The following is a 23,882-nucleotide window of genomic DNA, read 5'->3' as shown; positions in this document are numbered from 1 at the left end:
CTATAGATTAAGGTTGTAAAAAAGTTAGCTCAGATAAAGAATGAAAAAATAGATAAGACCAACATTTAAAAGTAATTCCTTAGATAACAATTTATTAAACTCAAACAACAAAAGCAAAAGTAAAACATTTATGCCTAATTTACAATACACTTGTACATATTAATATTAATAGCTAGCTACATTTCTACAGATTTTGATTACCAAGTGTCACTGACTTTATGTAAAGTGAAACTGATGTGAAACTGTGACCTGTCATTTTAGACCACAAGAACAGAACTATTATATACAACAAGCATAAATCAAGCTTTAGGAACATATGTGTGCACAGTTTTACAGTGTAAAATTAAACACTCTTCACACTTCATTGTTTTTTGTTTATTGAACATACAAAAAACAAACCAAAAAACAACTAACATACAGATAAAAGCTGAAAATACCACAGCACCCTTCATGAAAAATAAAGGGTGATTAAAATATTTACATGTCTCACCTTAGGGAAATCATTCACAAAAATAATAAAATACACAAAATAATTCATTGACATGATTGAGGAATCATTACTGCACACTCTGGCCTGAAACTTTAAACAACTGACTATGCAATGAATAAATAACACCTCCCCAGTTGTTTCCAGTTATCATTCCAGCATGCCACTCATCCCTCTGTCTAAACCTTCCTCCCTTGCCTGACTTCCTCCGTTGCATGATTATACCCCAGTCTTTGCACGAATCCATCTACGAAATTTGGTGACGCGGCTGTAGATACCAGGCTTGCTCTTTCGGCCACAACCATCCCCCCAACTCACCACGCCGGCGAGAAACCAGCGCCCACTGGCCATGTCTATGTAGGAGAGTGGTCCACCTGAGTCTCCCTGAGGGTGGACAAAGGACGGGAGTTTAGGAATGGGGACATAAAAAAAGTGCAGTAAGGTAAAAGGGACGTAGATTTTTGGACCTGACAGGCGTCCACGCCACCATTCAGAACTCCGGCACAGATCATGCGTGGTGTGACCTTGTTCCCCATCAGCTGACTGCACACTGTGTCATTGATGACCCGAACCTGTGCTTTCTGCAGCACTTTCGCTAACACTGAGTCAGGAACATAAAGACAATACAGTATTTATTTTCAGCACAATTCTCACTACTGCCTACAGTAAATGCATTTCAATATTGTAGTGCAACATAAAGAGAATCTGATAGCACCTTTGAGTGATTGCTTCTGCCAAGTAATTTGAAAGAATGCAATCAGATGAATCTCTTTCCCCTTATAAAATTGTTTATACTTACTTCCATTTTCGCTGATTCTTCCCCAACCTGTAATCCACACAGACTGGCCTGCAAGGAACTGATCTGTGGCTGCAGGCATACAGATAGGCCAAACTCTCTGGCTGAGTTTTATAGGGCTGTCCAGCTCAATCAGAGCAATATCATTATCAAATTCCGTAGGGTCATAGTCAGGGTGAGAGATGATCTGTTTCACATTCTTATGTATTGTCCACCGATTGTAGTGTCCCTGAGTATGCAGACCCAGGTGGACCATCCACACATCAGGTTGAGAATACCTGCTTAGATATACACAAGTATATGATCAGTATTACCCTGCATAATTGCTTTTGTGCTTAGATGACAAGCAGGTGTGAAAGCACAGTTCTTTTAAGTTCTTTTTTTTTTTTTATAACTGGATGATTTCTCAAGTTAAGAGAGACTATGCAGTCTGATGCTTATGCTTAAATCAAGTTAAATAAAGTTCACTATTTAATAACCTCTATCCAAAACAAAAATAAAAAACAAACAAAAAAACCCTAAAAATACTTTGAATATGCCCCCTAACAAGTGATTTTCATTTTGAACTTTAATCTAACTTTAGTCACATAAGCTATCATGAGCCACTTCTTTGAATTAGTTAAAATACAAGATTGTTTTAAATCTTGTTTAGGTAACTGCATAATGATATATGTATTATTTCAACATTTAAATTTCTTTCACTATTAATCGATAATGTGGATAAATATTAAATGAAAAAATTAAATTCTTTAAAAGTTAAGAAAGCATAGGTGTATAGATGTGTCTAAAATGTTTACTTGTAGTGTATATGTGGAATAAAATCAAATGCGGGAAAAAGTGAGTGCAAGTACAAAGGGTGACGGTATGCGTACATAATTTGGCCAGAGTCATGTACACAGTGTGCAGCGGTAATCATCCAGCGGTTGCTAATTAAGGAGGCTCCACATGCATGGCCATGGCCCTTTACATGGAGGCTGGCCTGCCAGGGCCACTCGCCTTCAGTGGATGTCTGACCACCCACAATCCGAGAACGTTTGTAGGGTTTGGAACCACAGTCTATATGGAATCATTGGACACATACATCATCAACAAACATCACTGAACATGATGGAATACCTATTGTTGCAACGGTTCTGTAGTATGTTTGAGCAATCATTGAAGCAGTAATAGTCACAAATTGTATCCGCAGTTTAAGCTTACCACAGTCGATTTCATCGGAACCATCTTCACAGTCTTTGTCCCCATCACACTGAGGATTATGCTTGCTGATACACTTGTTATCCCTACACTTGTAGGTGTACTCAGAGCAGCTGACAACTATGGCTAAATATACAAGACAAGAAGCAAAACCTCATATTGATTGTCTGGTTGATTTTCTGCTACATTTCTGGAGGTAATTATTTAAAAGCTAAAAGAGAAACAAGCTGTTTATGGACATGTGTTTGTGTAAGCAAGCTTACGTTTTGGGCACTCTGATTCATCTGTGCCATCACCACAGTCATCATGGCCATCACACTTCCTGTGTTCAGAGACACAGCGGTTGTTTCGACATGTAATTTCCCCAGCTCTACATATACCTGCACACAGGGAGCAGCCAACTTCTGTAAATATTTACTCAGGTTTAATCAGTGGCCTTAAAAAAAGGGCCTTAGACTACAACTTGTATTTCATTTGCATACTTACCACAGTTTTCCTCGTCTGTGTTGTCACCACAGTCGTTAACACCATCACAGCGCCAGTATTTGGGTTTGCAGAAGCCATTCTTACATTTGATGTCAGACTCCTTACAGACTACATGTATAAACAAGATGTCATATGGCACCCTTCACTCCACACCCTTATTAAACATGTTCCCCCCCCCCCCCCCCCCCCCCCCCCCCCCCCCCTAAGTGTTATGAGTAATTATAAAGTATGATTCATAAGTACTGCATGCACAGGTGTGCTGAGACTTGAAATGTGCATTCTTACTAATTTGGGTAATATGATGACTCTGTGCTTACCACAGTTTTTTTCGTCGCTCAAGTCACCACAGTCATCTATGCCATCACATCTCAAGACAGAGTGAATGCATTCATCATTTTCACACTGGAATTTTCCAGAACATTCTATGGATCATAGACAACAGTATTTATAAACATCTGAGTATATTATAGGCCTACTATTAGTTTATTATTATGAGCATTCTGCCAAAAAACACTTTTTTTCCCTTTTTTTTTTAATGGTGGAGGGTATGATTTTGAATATCAGGAAAAAAAAACTAACATACTTTCACTAGGCTCCACAGCTTCAAACTCTGCAGAGAAGCCCTTGTCTACATAAGACATGTCAGAATAGAATATGACTGAAATTCGGTTTGTCTTGCTAAAGTGGACTTTATTTGCAGGCAGTTCTCCACACATCCTGAAAGATATAAAACAAACCCATATTAACCCGCAGAAATGTGTGGCCAAAAGTGTGAAAATCCTTTAAAAAAGCAATAAGTAATTTTTCTAAAGATTCTTATTCACGTTGTGAAACAGCCGTTATACTGACACCTAGTGGTCTGGATGTTGCAATTATTATTTTCTAAATCTACTTTAAACATGGCTGTTTCCATGGAGCTTGCTCTATGGGGCATAAACTGGTTCATCTGAAGACTACAAATTAATTTGATCTTCATCTCATGTACTTGAGCTGCACTTGATAGAAAAAAATTGAAATAACAAATGTTTAATAATAATAATAATTTAATGGTACCTTTTGGTTGGAGAAATGGCCTATTGCTCATTTAATGTGAAGCTATTACCAGGCTCTGTGTCACTAGCTATGAAATGTTTTCATGAAATGAAAAATATAACACAAAAAATATAACATAAAAAACACACAGTGCCTTTGATTCATGAAATAAAAACCTGTATAAAATGATGATCTTCACACTGGTTTTTTTAAAGGTCTAACCTGTATTTGTTGACCTCCAGGTAGTCTTTGTAACAGTCACGGGGGCTCTGTCCTGGCTCACGTATAGAAAGCTTACTGAACTTCACTTTAATATACTTTCCTTCTGGAACCTGAGAGACAACACAAAGATTAACTGACATATAACCCTTCAGTTGTAATATAAGACTGGAAATATCTCTTATGGCTTAGTGAATTAACTTTTTTTTTCGTTTTCTTTTTTTTTTTTACCTCAATTTCCCAAACACACTGGGTTTGAGGAGGATAGTGGGAAGGAAAGCCAGGAGACTTGAAAGTGCCATAAAACCCCATTAGCTTGCCACCACACTCTGAAAGGTAATGGAACCAAATGAGTGTAGGTTTTTAACGGTTATTGCTGTGCAACTCCTAAGTGCATCTCCCCTGAATCTCCTAAAGTTCTCCTCTGCCATCACTTTATAAAATGTACCTTGACTTTCAACAGGGACTTGGGAGTATTCTGCCTTGAACCCTGGGAAGTTATTTTCTCCATTTGTGACCATTGTAAGTAACATGACATTTCCAGAAGACAGGAAAATCATCTGATCACTGAGGCTGTTATATCCACATTTCCTGAAAGAATAAATATCTTAAGTGATGAATCAAGATAGTATAGTGTGACAATGGTAGGGAGTCTGTCTAAACCCAGAATTATTACAGTTACTACAGTTTGTACATATATTCCATAAATAAAATGTTTTGGAAAATTTAAAGCAAAGTGCACTCACTCTGTAAGGACCTGCTTCTCAGTAGGGACTAGAGAGTCATAGACTTTGATGAAGTTGTTATGGCAATCTTTTTCCATGTTCAGTATTATAAACTTGAGTCGAATTCTGTAGCCAGGGTCGGCACGGAGCTGCCACTCAGTGTAGATGTTGCGAGGGTAGAAGATATAAGAGAAGCCTATAGACTGGATAGTGCCTGTTTTACCCCTATGACAGCGGTGGGTGTGTCTGTAGTGACCTGACAGGGAGGGCAAGCTTAGTAAGTCCCTAATATCAGATTGCATTTTTCCAATGTCCATGTAAAGCAAAGTTCACTCACCTCTCAGAGTGGCATTAACCAGACGGAGGTCCATAGCTGTGAGGATGGATTAAAATAGCATATCAAAATCCTCATACTTTGAGTCACAGTGTAATCATGTTTATGTACTTAACAACACAACAAGCAAAATGTAACTATGCATAAAAGACTAACTGAAAATACAGGGTAATATATCTTAAGTACCTCCAGATACCAAATTGTAGATATGCAGGGCTTTGTCAGATTCAGGGCCCAAGAACTTCCGTGTGTGTCTGAACATTCCAGTGAGATCATTGGAATTGATGACTTCATCCACAGTAGACACATAAATCAAAGGCACATGGAACTCAGACATGTAGTAAACTATGACACTGCCATCATGGAACTCACTGAAAGAGACAACATTATGTTACTATTATTAGACTTAAACTACATAACTGAGGAGAATTTGAAAGTAGCTAGATCCAGGTGAATACCACAGTGAGAAAAGCTTGACTAAATTTATTTTATCTTACCTGAAGGCTTGAACACTGGAACCAATATAATATCTGGACAATAATGGCACATTACCATATATATTCTTAATCTGAAAAACATGAAAATAGCTTGAATGTTAGAAGTATTCTAAAAGGTATGCTAAAAGATGAAGTAAAAAAGATAAAATTAATAAATTACTCACTTGTTTCACAACCTTGGAGGCCAGCTCTTTGAACTGAATACTTTTTGCATCCTCATAAGACCTTGAGAATCTCTGATTAGATATGGCCATAGAACCACAGAATACCCTCATTATGTTACCTGTCCCTGCTGCATGAGACAATAAAGGAGCCCCTTTAGAAAAATCATTCTGAAAGAGTCAGCATGGAGAGAATCTGAATGAAGAGTGTCAGGTGAAAGTACTCACACAAGTGGAGCCACACTTGCAGTATTACTGTCAGTGTAGTGACTGCTCCAAATATGACTAGCACAGTCAGGAAGATGCTTCTGCATGGTAAAGTCTTCTTCCTTAGCTTCTCATTATTAGACACTGGGATAAACTGCACTGAAGGATCATCACCCTACAGGATAGGTAAAAAATAAAAGTATTTTTATTCTGAAACAATTATATATATATATACTTCAATAGAAATATCAATATATCAATCACCTTATCACCTTATGATAAGACTCATGCTATTGTGCTACTGAAAAAAAGACAGCATAAACAATTCCAAAACAATGCAGTAATTAAAGTTTCAAATAGAATGTTCTGAATCCACACCCTGAATGTCACTAAGCCCTTTAAAGATGGTATTTGAGACACTTGTTAGTGGGTCATGTCATTCAATATCCGTCATTCTTGTGGTGTCAATGAAAAGCAAGTTGTTCTGCTGCATTATATTGTGTCTAGTGACGGTTAATAACTCCTTGAGTCAGTGCACTCGAAGTCTTGGCACTAATAATTAATGTCTAGGTCTTAGCATTAATAATTCTAATCGTTGATCTTATCTAATCAATTCAGAAAGTTTATACAGCTTACAATGCTATAATTGTCCAAAAATAAAAAATAACTACACCACTTAAAGATATATTTTCTAGCCTCTTTATAGTATCTTACAAATTAATGTATTTGCATCAATATACAACAAAGAACTAGCAAAGTTAAATTTACAGGCCTAAGAAGTATCTATTATATTACAACGTATCTATAATATTATAGAGTGTAATATATATGTATGGGCAATACATGAGACATACAATGACAAAATAAAACTCTCCCCCTCTCTTAGAACACCCAGGACTAGCAGAATGAGATATAGACAGTAAATCCTAATTCAACTAAATGTACCCAATCAGAGTATCCAGTGTCACATTTGCACTGAATTTGTGAACCTATGTTAAAATTTAAGACAATGACATGCCCCCTTGTCTCCCTTCTCCAACTAACAGTAAATACTACATCAACGTTAACCCCTATAATATCATTCACAGAAAACACATGGAATAACGTGATTGGAATCATGTTAATCATACCAGAGATTTTGAGTTGTTTTTATTTCCTTTCTCCAGGAGATCCATATCATCCACTGGATGCGAAAAGTTTTGATCTATGTAATTTATTGCCCCAAAGTACTACTTGATGGTGTAGGCTATTCTCAATCTCACTCTCACGTCCAAGTCAAGTTGCAGCAAGTCTGTTGTCTCCACTTTCTGCAAAATTGTCTGATAATTCACTTCTCCTGTGTAGTGAAATCAAATCTCGATGATAATTTACTAAAATCTATGACAAGTGCTAAAACATTAGTTTGAAAAGATGATATCAGTCATATTATATATGAGTGAACAAAAACAAATTAAAGTGGCTTAAATATGTTTCCACCTAGTGCAGGCGGGTCCTTTTTCAAAATTCAATGGTATAACCTGTACAGCAGGCAACGTTAAGTACCTTCAGGTGAAATTACAAGAAAAGACAGAGGGAAAAAAGAATTACAGTTTTGAGGATATAATTACAGGTTTAAAGGATAGTTTTCAAAATGAGGGTTTGACTTACTGCGCCTTCTGCATATATGGCTATCAATCTGAATAATTTCATGGACCACAAATGAAATCAAGAGACTTACTAATAATCTTTCTTGGGTAGGGGGTATTTATTTTTAATTTTTCTTAAAAAGAAGAGTAAATAACAGAACACACACACACACACACACACACACACACACACACACACACACACACACACACACACGCACACACACACAGAGAAGCTTAGGATCATAGACCTTTACTGACTACAAACACTCTAATTCTTAAACTAACACTTCAAAGCATTTAGATGTATTAGATGTAGCATTAATTATAGCTTATAGCTGTTAATGGTGCCTATCATTAAAAAAAATGAACAAATGTCCCCTGGGAAAACACTAGGGCTGAACATTGGACTAGGGTTACGATTTGCTTTTTTGAGTTAATTATAATTAAACTTTAACCGTAGGTTGACTGACGCCACCAAGTGGTGCTGATTGGCTTCTGTCCAGCAACACTCGCTTCTCAGTTGCATAAAGTTGAGAAAAGATAAACTTTTCAATGGTCTCTTTGTATGGCTCCCATAATCCTCTGCGCACAACTGCCGCTGGTCTCCTTAGAAAACAATGAGAGAAAATCGTAATATACCATAGCAAATGCGCTTTCAGCTTCAAGCACCCCTCGCGAACGTCCGAAAAATGAAGGCGTATAATCGTCAGAACATCAGAACATCAGCAGCACAAACGTTACTAGTATTTAATTGATGTTGCGGCTCAAATTACTGAATACAAGGAGCGAGCATGTCAAATTATGAAGAGTAATTATATTTAATTTAGGCTAAACAATTTGATGTGTCTTCACTCACTAACTCGATAACTCTAAACCTGTCCTTTTTGTGGTCGTGTATAAAAAAGGGGGGTGGGGGGGGGGGGGGTGGACGCCATTTATCTTATCAAACCACATATATATATATATATATATATATATATATATATATATATATATATATATATATATATATATATATATGTGTGTGTGTGTGTGTGTGTGTGTGTGTGTGTAAATATAACAATACAGAAACTCCCACAGCTGCTGCTTACGTTTTTTCCCGACCTGCGGCCACAATTCATGTCCAGTGTCATACAAATCTCTTTATTCTCTGCTGCTGTCCTTCATGCTTTCTGACACTGATATTGAATTAAACAGTTTTGTTTTTGTTTTTTTTTTACATTAAATTATCATTTGCATCCATGTTAAATCCCATATCCCATAAGTTAACCATGAAGGTTCTTCAGTTACATTCAGTCTACTCAGAGCTGACTGACTTTGATGGCTGAAACTCTTAACTGGATGCTCTGGAATGGATAAATCTGGGTATGCTGGCTCGAGTGAAGTCAACTCACAGTTCAAGGTTAAGTACAAGGTTTGATAAACCTTTCTGGAATACCACCTACATCTCTGTTCATGTTGTGTACACAATCAATTATATATTTCGAAATATGTGTTATTATTCTCTACTGCAAGAATATCTATAAGTAAACTCCAGATATCAGCAACAAGAGTGAGTGATCCTACCAACAGTGATCCAATAAGAGTGAAAGAGTGAGCCTACCAACAGTGATCCAATAAGAGTGAAAGAGAGAGCCTACCAACAGTGATACAATAAGAGTGAAACAGTGAGCCTACCAACAAGTTGGTATGTCCTCAAGAGGTCAAAGGAAGTGAGGCATTCAGTATTTTAGCTGATGAAACTAAAAACATAAAACAAAAGAAGTACATGAGAGTTTTTAGATTTTAAAAAAGCTAATATCTTAGACACTGAAGGATTAGCAGAGAAGACCATCAACTGTCTAGAGAGATAAGATAAAGAGATAAAGCAGTCTTGTAGGCCAGGGATATGATGAGGCATCCATAATAAGTGGAAAATATGCAGATGTTTTTGCATTCATAAAGGCAGTGGCAAAACATGTAGTCTATGTGCACTGCAGTGCACATTGCCTGGTCTTAATTCTAGTTGATACTGTCAAGTCAGTACCTGAGGTGATTCTTTTATTTACTAATGAACCTACTCATTCTACCTGTCTCCGAAATCCTTTCTTCTCGTCTAGATCATATTTCTGAACAGGATGGGTAGAATTAGGAGATTGGCAGTCTGTGCTATAGGTCTTCATGTCAGGCTCATACATTCATCACAAATGACTTGAAGTTCAGCGAAAAATGTATGGAGGTTAGCCTATGGAGTTTCAGAAGCTTAGCAACATAAGATGGGCATGACACACTTTTGCCTGCCTGTAATATGATGGAGAGACTACAGTGCTTTGTGTCCTTAAAATTATTGCTGATAGTGAGAGCAGTTGATCTTATTGAAGCATTTTAGGACACATCAGAATTACACAGAAGAATGCTTGTTTGATGAGCTATGGGGACACAGCTCAGAAATTCAATATCAGTAATGAAATGGTGAAAAAATGTCAGTGGTACACCAGTTCTAGACTAGAGCGATATGTAGTGACATTCACATTTGGCAAGTGTAGGCGTGAACAAGATGAAAGGATGGATGTGAAAAGAGCATCTTCTATCTAATCATTGACTCTTTAATTGGGGTGTTACAGAAATGCAAGTCCTACTGAAACATAATGAGAGGCATCTAAGCACTCCATCTGATAGTAACATTCTCTTGTAAGAGTGACCTCTATTTTAATTTGCAGGGATCTGCAAGTCAGATTTAGATGATCTGAGGCATGAGTTGCACCAAGCTTAAATGATTTTGGAGAGGAAAAGAAAAAGAGGAATGCAAAGCCTGACCAGGATATTGAAGTTCACTGTGTTTCTTGAGCATTTCATATAGGTTTTCTTTTTCTAATAGTGCAAATTTGCTATTGCAAAACCAATAAGCAATGCTGCTTGTGAAATTAGTTTTTCCACACTGAAATGGATCTCCTATAAACAACCATGACTGATGTGCAACTGAGTGACCTGGAAGTGTTCAGCATAGAGTCATGGAGAAACAAGTCCCTGGATATGGATGAGTTTATTCAACTATTAGTACCCAGCACAAAAACGGAAGAAAACAGCTGTTCTGAGGCAGAGCAAAGCCTACATGAATAATACTGCACTTAACCAACACAAAGAGACATATATTACAATCTCAGAACATACAGTGCAGAGAACACTCACACTGCAATGTTTGCTTTGAAAATAAACCAATTTAAATGAATAATTAATGCATATGTGATGCTTTTTATTTAGTAAAACAAAACTGTTATTCAATACATAACTATTTTCAGCTTCTTGTGGAGTGCCAGTATTGATGTACCTGTATTAGGGTACAGGGCATGGCACAAGAGTCTGCAAATCATACCCAGTGTTTTCTAAGATAATTTTCAAAGCCCACAATCCCCCTCCCCACCATTTTGTTCTTGCTGCCCCCATGCCACCACATTAAAAAAAAATACTGCAATCACCTGTTTACAAGAACATACAGTTTTATGCTTTCTGTTTCCTTTAATGTTTAGCTGATTGTAAATTATCTCAGTTTGTCCAATACAATTTGAGTTCTTGTCCACAGAGTCTGAATGCACAATAGTGTATGTCCCAAAAGAGACATTGTTTGCACAGCCATGACAGAAATAAAACACATGATAGACATATGAGGCATAAATTATTCATAGACATAATAATGAGGACACCAGGGGCAGGTTTGCAGAGGTTGTTGCGTATACCTGTACCCATGAGTGTTTGCCTATCCAACAATAGGCATTTGAGGCCTTTAAAGTTAGACCCCAGTTTATATCTCTGTAGTTTGTATGTCTGTATCTTCATTGTAAAAATCAAATGATTAAAGAAATTGTGATTGTATGTAACTGAATAAAAATCCTTTGTTCCTTTCAACATAAAATAAACATTCATGTTTAATAAGGAAAGCCATTGCTTTCTGAACATCCTGAATTTTGTGATTTCCTGTTCAGTAAGGAAAACTATTTGCTTCCTGAACTTTCTGAATCTTAAGAGCTCATCTGAAATTGGAGCTCTTTGGATTCGTAAAGAATTATGGAAAGATAACACAAAATGTTTGGATGTATTGGAGCATTGATATAACAGTGATGTGTCTCCTAAAATCTCAGTTTCAAATTACAGCATAAAACCAAATGTCAAAGAGATTAAGGTTCAAATACCCTTTACTCTTTACATAACATCATTGAAAAGATACAGATAAATGGGGGGGGGGGGGAGTGTGGTGGTTATGCTTCAGATGACACTCAGCCACTCACAAATCACAAATCACAAACCCTGATGACTTCATTGCTCTCAATCATCAGATTATTTATCATTACACACACCTGTTGCTGTCATTATCGGCACCCTATTCAAACCCCACGTTATTCCTTACTCCTGCTTGCAATGCCACACTTTGCTTCTGTGATGAATGGAAGATAAGTTATCTTCTACAAAATATGACTTGCTACATAAACAAGTAATGATCTATATGCTTATATTTCAGCCCTTAGTTTCCTGTTGTAGCCTATTCCTTAGTTCACGTTTTTTTTTGTTTTTTTTTGTGGTAAATTCTCTCTCTTGTATCTGGGTCTGCAATAAGAAAAAGTAAAAGGTCAGATGTCCATTAGGCTGTGAAAACATTTGAATATGACTTAAATATCATGAATATGAAGTTTCTTAATTAGTAACTTGTAGCTAAAGGCTGAAATCAATGTTACTGAGAATGGTGACAAAACACTTGACTCAGTGGCACACACTCATACACAAGACACGTATATGTTTGTTGTTTCCACCAGGGACAACAACTGGCCCTGAAGAGGCTGCATAAGTCCAGGAGTGTGAGGCTCACATCTGTTTGGTGGAGGATCAGTTGGCACAGCACATGGAACGGTAACAGTCTGTGGTATTGGTTCAGCCTCAAGAGCAGGTTGGTGTCTAAAGTCTTTTATTTCCCTATATCCAGTCAAATTAATATGAGAATCCCTTAAAAGTAAAATATAGCAGAACTCATTTTTGAGAAATTCAGCACATGACCTAAGCCCATGTATGAATATCTGCAGCACATGGCGGAGATCAACAGCACAAATGTCCAGTTGGCGTTCATCTACGAGCAGATCTACAGGGTGGACTTTGGTGCAGTCACTGGAATCAAGATTGCAGTGGTGGTCCTAATGACTCTGTTTTTTGTCTGTATAAACTGCATCATGCTTTTTGCTCTAAGGAGCAAGACTGCCTTTTATGAGACACCCCGCTACATTCTTTTTGCTCACATGCTTCTCAGTGACTCCATCCTCCTGTTAACCACTACTGCAATGTATGCCATGTCTCTTGCTCTTGTCAGTATAGCCAAAGGCATCTGTTCACTGTTAGTCCTCATCTCCAATTGCACGTTCCAGAACGCCCCTCTCACCCTGGCTGTGATGTCACTGGAGCGCTACGTGGCTATCTGCTTCCCACTGAGGCACAGCAGTATTGCCACACAGAGAAACACAGGCATTGCCCTAGGAGTCATTTGGTTCTTCAGCTCCCTGAATGTAATGTCAGACTTGCTATATGAGCTCATCACTGATCCCAACCATTTATTTAAGATCACTTTTTGCACAAGACAGAAACTTTTTGTGACCAAATGGCAGGCGGATAAGGCTCAAGTATTTGATGTCCTTTATTTTGTTTCAGTAGCACTGATCATTATTTTCACTTACATCAGAATTATGATCACAGCCATGTCTGTTTCCTCCAACAAAGACTCTGCTAAGAAAGCCCGCCGGACTGTGCTGCTACATCTCGTTCAGCTGGGCCTGTGCCTCACCTCTTTTCTGTATGGCATCATAGAGAAATTGCTTTATTTGTTGACTGGAAGTGATGGCTCTCTTTTTATACAATTACGTTATCTGAACTTCCTCATCATCTTGATCCTACCACGCTGCCTGAGCCCACTCATTTATGGGCTGAGAGATGAAGCTGTACGACCCCTATTCCAATATTATTTCTGCTATGGTGCAAATAAAGTAAAGACTGCGATCAGTGTACATTGAGTAGTGTGCAAGTGCAACAGACTGTTAGATTGTATAAGAATTGGGAAGACTTGAACAGATTTACAATACTTTCTCAAATATGACCTTGTTCATTTTGCATGCTCACTAATACTGCTGCAAGGATCCTACAGAAAGAAATGTTAGTTTTTATATATACAAATATTTCATATTACACTAAGTGTATTTATTTCAGTCATTTTGGACATGGCACTCGGTTTAGTGGACCTCACTGTTATTTTGAGAATAAAAATTAAACTGATGTTTCTTATAATGTTGTAAGATGAATGGCTGTTGTCTTTACTAGAAAATATGTGATATCAAACTCTTAATCAATTAATAAATTAACCTTTCAAACATCAAATGTTAAAAAATGGATGATGAAAACAGGCTCAGCAATGACATTCAGGTTCCAACAAAGATGGCTAATTTTCCATCACCAGACAAAATTCTTTGCAGATGGACACAAATACCACATTTCCAGCTTAGGACATTCTCAGATATTTATTTTTAAACAATGAAGAATAAGTGCTGTTTTTCTGTTAAAAGCTCAAGTGGTTGAATCTTTCTCAAAACATTCTGCCCTGTCATCACATTTAATAATAAGTGGGGGTCAGGTTGTTATTAAACCAGTTAAGGACCAGGCCAGGATTGTTAAAACACTGTGAAGTCTTCAGCTATTGCATAATTATGTATTATTTGTCTTTCTGTTTATCAGATTTTTGTCAACCTACATATATTTTAATAATCAGAACACATTTTCAGTCTTTGACTAGTAAACACAACCTCATTTTCTAATCAGATGTTTTTTTCTGCTAAGAATGTAAACTTGTTAGACTGAGGAATAAGATAAGGTTTATGATGTTTGCATGATGACTGATACTTGATACATAATGGCATTGAAAGTTTCTGGTCTAATCTGGCATATGAACGTCAATAAACAAACTTGAAATATCTGTTTTGTTTTGCCTGTTTAGTTCTAGGCAACATGATTAAACTATGACTAATGCACACCCAACCACTTAGAAACACTTGTTTTACATGTGCATTTTCAAGTTATACAATTACAGACTGTAGTCCATCTGTCATCCTCTGTTCAGTCCTTATTAATGTCTACCTACAGGATTACTAGTGACCAGATCTTATTGTTGAAATATTCTCCACACAGCATTACCATACTATTGTCATGGTGAGCGTTGAGCTGGTACAAGTTTATCAAATACAGCAGTTGCTGATGTTTTTTTACATTGATGCAGAGCTGGGTAGAAAAGGAATACACCTACATGTAATATCTAATATATCATCAGAGTAACAAAATCATCATCAACATCAGACAAGGAAATCATACCTTTAATAGTCCAGAACTATAGTAACATGCACATTATTTTGGCCAGTTGCTTGTAGAACGTTTACCAAAATGACTATTACAAAAGTAATTAATGATGTTATAATGTTATCTTATGGAGATATACTGACTACACATTACAAAAAAATCTGTGCCCTAATTGTTAGTTTTGAGTTCATAATATAACATGACAGTGAGTTGACATGAGAATAAGAGCAATACGATGCTTACACCTTTCTACTAGCTTAGCACTAACAGCACATGGAATAGAGTAGCAAGTATTAGGCTGGTCACAAATGAATGGTATCTGTGCAATAGTACCTGCTAGAATATCCTTAACGTGTAATATATAAATTACAAGTGACCAGACAAGATAAAGGATTATACTTGATTTGCTTTATTACTCAGCAAATTGATAACAAAAATTAAATACTTGTTAGGTGAGAATGATGCCTATGTAGAATTTATGAAGGCAACTGCTTTTGCTTTTTAGAATGCAGCTTCATGATAGGATAAGCAAGACAGATTTTGTATAACTAAAAAGCAACTTTGTTCATTAAAATGTATAAATTATCTTGTCCACATGATACAAATATACTTTTTGGCATAACATTGGGGAGGAATTGTCTGATCTGACAAGCAAAGTATTTACATTTTTTGATTCAGTGGCTCAAAGTTCCTAATGTACTAAATATAGTTGCCATTTTTCAGTGTGCATGTGTCAGTCATGGCTCAGTTGACAGTGCTCTTATCCACAGAGTCTGAATGCACCAGAGAGTGTCCCAGAAGGGCCAGTGTTTTCACAACTATGACATAAGTGAACACATAATAGACAGATGAGGCATATATTATTTATCAAGATAGTAATGAGGGCACCAGGGAACAGGTTTGGACAGGTTGTTGATCTACCTGCACCTGTGCTTTTGCCTAACCCTCACAACTGTCTATTAGGAATTTTCCTGAGGTCTAAAAAAGCTAGTCGCTTATTTGTGCCTCTATAATTCATGTGTATGTCTCGGTTAATACACAAAGCAACAAATGAAGTAAAGTAACTGTAATTCTTATTAACCTAATAAGAATATTAAGTAGGAAAGTATTCAGCAGAAACTTGTTGCTGTTATATTAAACTTTAACAATAAATTGCAGTGTAACCAACTTTTTTATTCAGCTGATTGACTGCAAGTTCTGTGCCCTTAGACTAGAAAGCAAATAGTTGTTAGGGACAGCATCAGGTCATTTAAAACAAAATATTCCAAACTAGTTATTATTTTATGCACACAAAACATGCAAGAAAGAAGAAAAAATTAAATGCTCCACCACGCCCTCTCTTGATATGGGGACAGATTCCCTAAGGTATGTAACAATCTGTCTGCTAAAAGGTGAGGTTGGAAAGAAACATGACAGCACCAGCATTTCACCATTCCACACACCAGCATTAAGAAATGAGTGATTACACATAACAGTATTCTAACAATTATTCCTTATAAAATGATTCCAGAACATTTTAAGATTCAAGAACCTTATGCTTTCAATGATTTGGTGTTGTGGGATTCCTAAAAAGCATGTGTCAGAGAATCCAGGACATGGCAGGCAACAGGTGTGTGAGGCCTGTGGAGAGAGATGGACAGGAATAAGGAAACCTGAAAACCAGTGTGAGACTGTTGTAGTGACTTGGCTAGAGGGTAAGGCTACCATAGCTAGACTTAAGATTCAAACCAGGGGAGGCTCTACTACGGAGGGCAGAGGTCCAAGGGGCTGGAACCACAGAGGCCAACAGAGAAAACCAAAATATCTGAAATAGAGTGAAGTAGCAGCATAAAGATCTGATAGCTGGGAGGAAATTATATGTTTCTTAATTAGCCATATTTATATATTTTGCATTCTTTGACAGCTTTGTCAGCTTTAGGCTCAGGAATATCACTGTCAAACCTGTCAAGCCTGTGCATATCCTAGAAATCATTTGCAGTCAGGTCTGCATATGTCCTGGAACTCACTTATCAAGGTCAGGAGGTGAAGACACTCTCACAACCTCACCCACTACCCCATTCCCTTACTTGCTACTTTTGCATCTCTGCTTTACTAGTCAAAGACTGATTGGTGACTAGCTACTGTCCACAGTTCTCTGTGCTTGCAAAGTAAACACCAACTAGAATATGAAGATCCAATGTAGTGAATTTTTCAAATGTCTAACAAGCTTGGTGCTGAAAACGCAGATAGCACACAAAAATGTCTTTGGCTCCATCAGAAACAAGGCATACCAAAAATGCTGGCTGTGTTCCTTTTTATATCTGTAGGTTCCTGCCATCATGCCTGTACTTTGCAACACCTTGTAATTTATCATACAGTTGTTTGCATGCAGTGCACGTTCCCTATCTTCCTGTGTATTTGTATCAAGAACCTCGGAACAAATTGTTCTCTGTCACCTCTTCAACAGCACCTCTCTCTAACACTAGAACAGAGTGCAACAAACAGGCATTCCCTCCATTTATGGTGAAGAATTTCCAGAGATTTACAGGAAATGGTTTAGTCATTTAGTCATAATGGTTTTTCTGCCTTAGCACTGAAGGCAGAAAGCTAGCCATGTCTGAATAACTGCTTCCTTACATGACTACTCAAATTCTTTCACTAGTTCACAAGAAGTGTATAAAATGGTTAATCAGTTTTCACCCTCCCATTGGCAGTGTTGCAGTGCTCACATCCAGGTCATGGTTGGTTTCTTTATTACTTGTGATTTGACTCAGATGTTAGTGGTTTATTAAATCTGAAATAGGCCCTAATAATCTGGACATTTCTAATTGTAAACATTAGGTCATTTAGTGCCATCTGGTGTCTTTCTTGGAAAAACAGCTGACAGAACACATTATACTGCAGAATTGTCCAAAGGGATGTTGTGGTGGTTGATGGGAAATTTGTCACTGGACACACTGCCACTCCCATTGCCAGAAAGCTAAAATACCAAGGTGTGGACTCCCTAAACAAAATAAGTCACATCAAAGTACAGGTCTTGCAAAGCAAGACGTTGTCAACTCTTAAAAGTAATTTGGAAACAGCCCCTACATTTCAAAATCAGAACAGTTGGACCACTGCATTATAAACAAGTAGTTAACCAAACTCCACAATGACTGGTTTGCACAAATTCCACAATGGTTTGCAATTCATGGGTCATTATTCAAGGTAAATTGGCTATGCTGAAGAATCAGGATAAACAAGCTTTGGAAGTTAAATAGCAAAGAAACATGTTGATCACTGATACAGGACATGCCCTAGGGCTATCAGTGAACATCAATGGTTCATGGGATTTATCAACTTCTCTTGCTGTTACATACAAGTTTTCAGCTCCATCGCAGCCACATTGAACTCACTTCTCAAAGGCATCCTACGCAGAACCTCCTGGTCCCCATCTGCAGAATGGGCATTCATCTTCCTAAAATGCTGTTTCAACATAGCTCACATCGTGGTCCAGCTTGAGCTTAAGAAATTCTTTGTGATGGAGGAAACTTCTGATATGGGAGTGGGGTTAAGGTTAGAAACCTGTGCTTTCACAGAGATTGGTCAACACTGAGAAACTGTATTCAGTTGCATTCTTCTTGAAGTGTTTGACTATGACATGGGGAATCAGGAACTCCTTGCTATAAAGCTGGCCCTCAAGGTGTGGAGTCACTGTGCAATTCATCTATTTGTGTTCTACACTGACCACCGCAACCTAGAGTACATCCACTGCACCCCCGCCCCACTCCTTCCAGGCCCTCTTCACCACCTGATTCTAGTTTACCATCTCCTGCCAGCCTGTATTCAAAAACATTAACCTGTACCACATCCACGATCCAGAGACCCAGGAAGAACAGTCCACAAACATCTTGCTTCCAACCTGCCTGGTAGCTCTTTTCAACTGACACAGAGAAAGAGATATCAGAGATTGCATAAAGGGATCCCGATCCACCTGATTGTGCGTCAGAGCGAACCAATGATCTGGAACCTTTTAGAAGAAGTTTGGCCATCTGGGTACCTTCTTAGGGAAAGGCCATCCTTTTGTGACCTCTTGTATGGCGTGTGCCCAGAGCCCAGCTCCTAGCTAGGACACAGGAACTCCTGTATTTTCCCCATCATCCCTGATCCCACATCTCAGTGGACTTTGTCACAGATCTCCCAGTCAATGAGGGATATACTGCCATCTTACTTGTAGCTGACTGTTTTTCTAAGGCATGTTGTCTTATCGCTCTGCCAGGTCTCCCCACAGCCCAGCAGATGGCGAAGGCACACTTCCATGTGGTCTGCTGTTTCAGACTGCTAAAGCACATTGTGTCTAGCTGAGGTAACCAGTTTACTCCCCAGTTCTGAAGGAAGTCATATGCCTCTCTTATATTTGTTTAATTTGTGACTAATTCTGAATCTATTTATATTACTTTCATACTTCTATAATTTTTCTGAATATCTATGTGGCTGTGTACTGCACCTTGTGCCACAGTGAAAGCAGTGGTCAGGAGGTGATAATATGTTCTGAGCTGAGGCCCTCCAGACATCATCCAGCCCTCTCCCTATTTATGCCCCTTCCTTCTCTCTTCCTGTCTTTCTCCTGCTTCTTAAATTTTGTCACATTCTGGTGTTGTTGGACTTACTATCTGATGTTAAACTAGTACATTTGTGGATAAAAAAAACTGATATGTAGTTTCTCCATGTGTGCAAATAAACAGAGAATCTGAGGAACATAGTATCCTGACTCTTCAATGCCAACTTTCTAACAAGACAGCGATTTGCGCATCACTCAGTATTGTACCAGCAAGAGACTACTATCCTTACTAATTTTCAGGTCTCACCATGTGTCTGTTGCAGGACACTGAACTTGGATGCACCACTTTCTTCCCTCATGGTGGACCCGCATATATTCCAGGAGAGCAATCCTGGACTCCTGTAGGAGTAGGCTCCAGTACCATTGACAGGGAGGCTTGTGTGTTCCCATCCATTTACAGCATTTGGCTGATGCTTTTATCCAAAGCAACTTACAATTCTGACTGAACACAACTTGAGCAATTGAGGGTTAAGGGCCTTGCTCAGGGGCCCAACAGTGGCAACTTGGCAGTGGTAGGGCTTGAACTAGCAAACCTCTGATTTATAGCTGACCTGGAAATGGATTTACAAAATGTACTTGGCTGGTTCTGAGGCCATCAAGCATCAAGTAGTACAGGGGTGGGTAGCTGCATGCTGGTAGGAACAGGAAGGACATGGGCATAACTCCAGTTAAGTTGGAGCATATTCTCCCAGGGACAGGTTCTGTGGCCATCAAACATCACCCTATTTCCTACACTTAGTAGTCTCACTCTGCTTTTTGTTGTGTGTGAACCTTGTTAAGACATCAAGCTTTGTAATAAAGAATGATTTTCTCAAGCAGAAATGTCTGCCGATTCTTCTGTGCTGATGATATACTGGTGTCAGAAGTGGGATACAGCTGCCGCACTTGAAGAGACGCATCAACAATCTGGAAGGCAGGTGGCAAAGAAGCGGCCTGGAAGAAGGGGGCACTAGAGCTACTCCTGCCCACTGCCTGATGAGTCCAGCCAACCAAGAGCAAGGTGGTTGGCTGGGGAAGATGGCGAGGAATCTAAGCAGAAAGGCTTAGCAGTGGCTTGCTCGCTTTCTCTTGGCAAGAGCATTTGACAGCAATGGCAAAGACAGCATGCATCCACCTACCATGCTACAGTGGTGAGTGCACTTGGGAGCCATACTCTGCAGAGCTGCTGGGTATCATGGCTGGACAGTGGCTGTTACCATGTTGTAACTGTGTCTGGCACTGGAGGGCAAAGCTTTACACTTTGAATCTGCCACCAGAGCAACACGATGACATCTCAGCATTGACCATGGCTCTCCAACAACTTTTTGCACAATTGGCGTTGTTGATATTAGTTAAATTGCCACTTACATAATAGAAGAGGTTGCAGGAAGAGCAGACAAGCATGCTGGTAGTGGAACTGAGCATGATGGGTCAGGAGGTATACACAGAATTTGAGAAGACTTCACAAGAAAAATGATGCAAGATTACTTCCTGAGTATGCTTCTGCCAGAGGTGCTGAGGCAGCAAGTGCAGCTCAATGCAACAGCCAGCCTCCAAGCAGCTGTTGATGAAGCAGAGAGAAATCTGAAACCTTCAGTGTTGGGACATCATGGTAACAACACAGTGCTACACAGTGGAGAAGCTCCATTCTTCAGGATGACCTGGAATGTGTAAAGCATGGACAGTAGCAGAGATGGGTGAGAGGAGCATTGCTGTTGCTGTTGTTGATCTGTACCAATGCCGTACATTGCACAGAGAGAGGACTGGGGGAACCTACTGCCAAGGAGCAGGTATGGAACTGCATGAGCAGTGTGTGTCCAGCTACTTTGTGAGGGCTGTCTTGTTTGCCAGGATGGCTGACCGTGGGGGTGGGGAGGATGCTGTGGTGAGAGTGAGGATAGCAGGGAGGGCAGGAATGATGTGTGCCTCCCCACACCTGTAAATTAGTTAAAATTAAACATTAATGCGTCCCAAATGAGTACTATACACTAATACTAGTTAGTATTAGTAAATAGTATGCAATTGGGATGCACCTTAAATGTGGTTGTACTGTGGTGTGTTTTGTTGTGTACTCTTTTTTAGCCAAAGAAGCGATTAGGAATGTTTTAATGTTTCATGTTTTCAGTTAACCCTATCCCATTTCCCCCCCTTAGTGCTCCCAGGTGGCTTGTTGTTGCTATTTGTGAGCCTTGTAAAGGCATTGAGCTTTGTAATAAAGAATGTTTTCCCAAGCAGAAATATCTTCTTTTGTACCAATGCTACAAAATGACTTAGAAAATAAATCAGAGGCAGAGACTGAGACAGATTCTCTAATAGTCCTGAACTTAGAATTATTGTTCTCCTTGATTAAAGCAAAAATCTCTTTTTACTTCTTTACATCTCACTTGTATTCTTGTTAAGAATAATGAGCTTAGTGGAAGTCCAGACACACACACGCACGCATGCATGCTCATGCGCACACACACACACACACACACACACACATACGCGCGCAATTAAGCAAACAAAAATACCACTATATATACATATATATATATATATATATATATATATATATATATATATATATATATATATATATATAAGCACACAAACACAGTTGTTATTCCCATTAGGGACAATAGGTGGACCTGTCATGGCTATTTAAGAACAGATGTGTGAGGCTGTTTTTTCTGTCTTGTGGAGGACATGAGATATTTATACACAGAACATAACAGTCTGTGACATTTCCACTGCCTAAAGCTCCAGATTGCATGTTAAATATATTATTCCCCACTAATATTTTAGAAAGGTTCTCAAATGATTTCAAATTAATGGGAACCTTACGTTAATAAAAATAAGAATGACATAGGTAAAATATTTTAGTGGAGTGACTAGAAAGATTCAACAAGTGAATTTTTATTCTGTTACTTATTTGCACTCTATGGCAGAGACCAACAGTACAAATAACCAACTGCTATTCATCTACAATCAAGCCTACAGGGTGGACTTTGACGCTGTCACTGGAATTAAAATTGCAGTTGTGATGCTACTTTGTTCATTTTTCATTTATATAAACTGCATCATGCTTTTTGCTCTAAAGAGCAAGACTGCCTTTTATGAGACACCCCGCTACATTCTGTTTGCTCACATGCTTCTCAGCGACTCCATCCTCCTGTTAACCACTACTGCAATGTATGCCATGTCTCTTGCTCTTGTCAGTGTAGCCAAAGGCATCTGTTCACTGTTAGTCCTCATCTCCAATTGCACAAATGGGATCACCCCTCTCACCCTGGCTGTGATGTCACTGGAGCGCTACATGGCTATCTGCTTCCCACTGAGGCACAGCAGTATTGCCACACAGAGAAACACAGGCATTGCCCTAGGAGTCATTTGGTTCCTCAGCTCAGTGAACATAATGTCAGACTTGCTATATGAGCTCATCACTGATCCCAACCATTTATTTAAGATCACTTTTTGCACAAGACAGAAACTTTTTGTGAACAACTGGCAAGTCGATAAGGCTCAAGTATTTGATGTCCTTTATTTTGTCTCAGTGGCACTGATCATTATTTTCACTTACATCAGCATTATAATCACAGCCAGGTCTGTTTCTAACAATAAAGGATCTGCTAAGAAAGCTTACAAGACTGTCCTTCTGCATTTCGTTCAGCTGGGTCTGTGCGTCACCTCTTTTCTCTTTGCTACCATAGAGAAAATGCTTTATTTGATGACTGGAAGTGGTAACTCTTTGTTTATACATTTACGTTACCTGAACTTCCTTATCGTCCTGATCCTACCACGCTGCTTGAGCCCTCTCATATATGGGCTGAGAGATGAAGCTGTACGACCCCTATTCCAATATTATTTCTGCTATATTTCAAAGAAAGTTAAACCTGCAGTTGAGGTACATTGATGAATGGGGCCAAAGTGTCCAAACAGGCAGCCAGTAACAAATGGGGAAGGGGGGACATTTTTCCATTAGAAAAGAACATTATAAATGGTTTTAATATGCTGTTTTAAATGTGACTGTGTTCTTTATGCATATTTATAAATATTGATATTGTGACAATTAATTTTAAATTTCACAAAACAAACTTACATTTTATTTATTTATAACAATTTAAAAACAATTTTTTTCATATTACACTTCATGAAAAATGTCCACATTTATCTGTTATTACAATTCTGTTGAGTAGAGAGCACAGCTATGTCCATGTTGT

General features: G+C 38.5%; 3 protein-coding genes across 3 annotated transcripts; 2 read left to right on the top strand and 1 right to left on the bottom strand.

Annotated features, from left to right (window-relative positions):
• Positions 1-143: 143 nt before the first annotated feature.
• Positions 144-7,316, bottom strand: st14b (ST14 transmembrane serine protease matriptase b). Its single transcript, XM_035527125.1, has 19 exons — positions 7,272-7,316; positions 6,163-6,316; positions 5,938-6,065; positions 5,774-5,844; positions 5,463-5,647; positions 5,280-5,315; positions 4,964-5,198; positions 4,666-4,808; positions 4,449-4,546; positions 4,221-4,330; positions 3,550-3,683; positions 3,284-3,388; positions 2,967-3,074; positions 2,744-2,860; positions 2,484-2,606; positions 2,156-2,339; positions 1,287-1,561; positions 955-1,088; positions 144-871 (listed from the first exon to the last, which is right to left on the bottom strand). The coding sequence occupies exons 1-19, from the start codon at positions 7,314-7,316 to the stop codon at positions 707-709; spliced, it is 2,550 nt and encodes an 849-aa protein (XP_035383018.1). The 3' UTR covers positions 144-706.
• A 5,504-nt stretch (positions 7,317-12,820) lies between these two features.
• On the top strand, positions 12,821-13,792 carry LOC113575142 (odorant receptor 131-2-like). The gene has a single exon (XM_027006478.2). The coding sequence runs from the start codon at positions 12,821-12,823 to the stop codon at positions 13,790-13,792; it is 972 nt and encodes a 323-aa protein (XP_026862279.2).
• An 8,811-nt stretch (positions 13,793-22,603) lies between these two features.
• On the top strand, positions 22,604-23,575 carry LOC113575245 (odorant receptor 131-2-like). Its single transcript, XM_027006648.2, has one exon. It carries the CDS (start codon positions 22,604-22,606, stop codon positions 23,573-23,575), a length of 972 nt encoding a protein of 323 aa, XP_026862449.2.
• The last annotated feature ends 307 nt before the right edge of the window (positions 23,576-23,882 follow it).

This window comes from Electrophorus electricus, chromosome 6 (assembly GCF_013358815.1).
Source record: "Electrophorus electricus isolate fEleEle1 chromosome 6, fEleEle1.pri, whole genome shotgun sequence".
Lineage (NCBI taxonomy): Eukaryota > Metazoa > Chordata > Actinopteri > Gymnotiformes > Gymnotidae > Electrophorus > Electrophorus electricus.
This window is presented reverse-complemented; position numbering and strand designations above follow the sequence as displayed.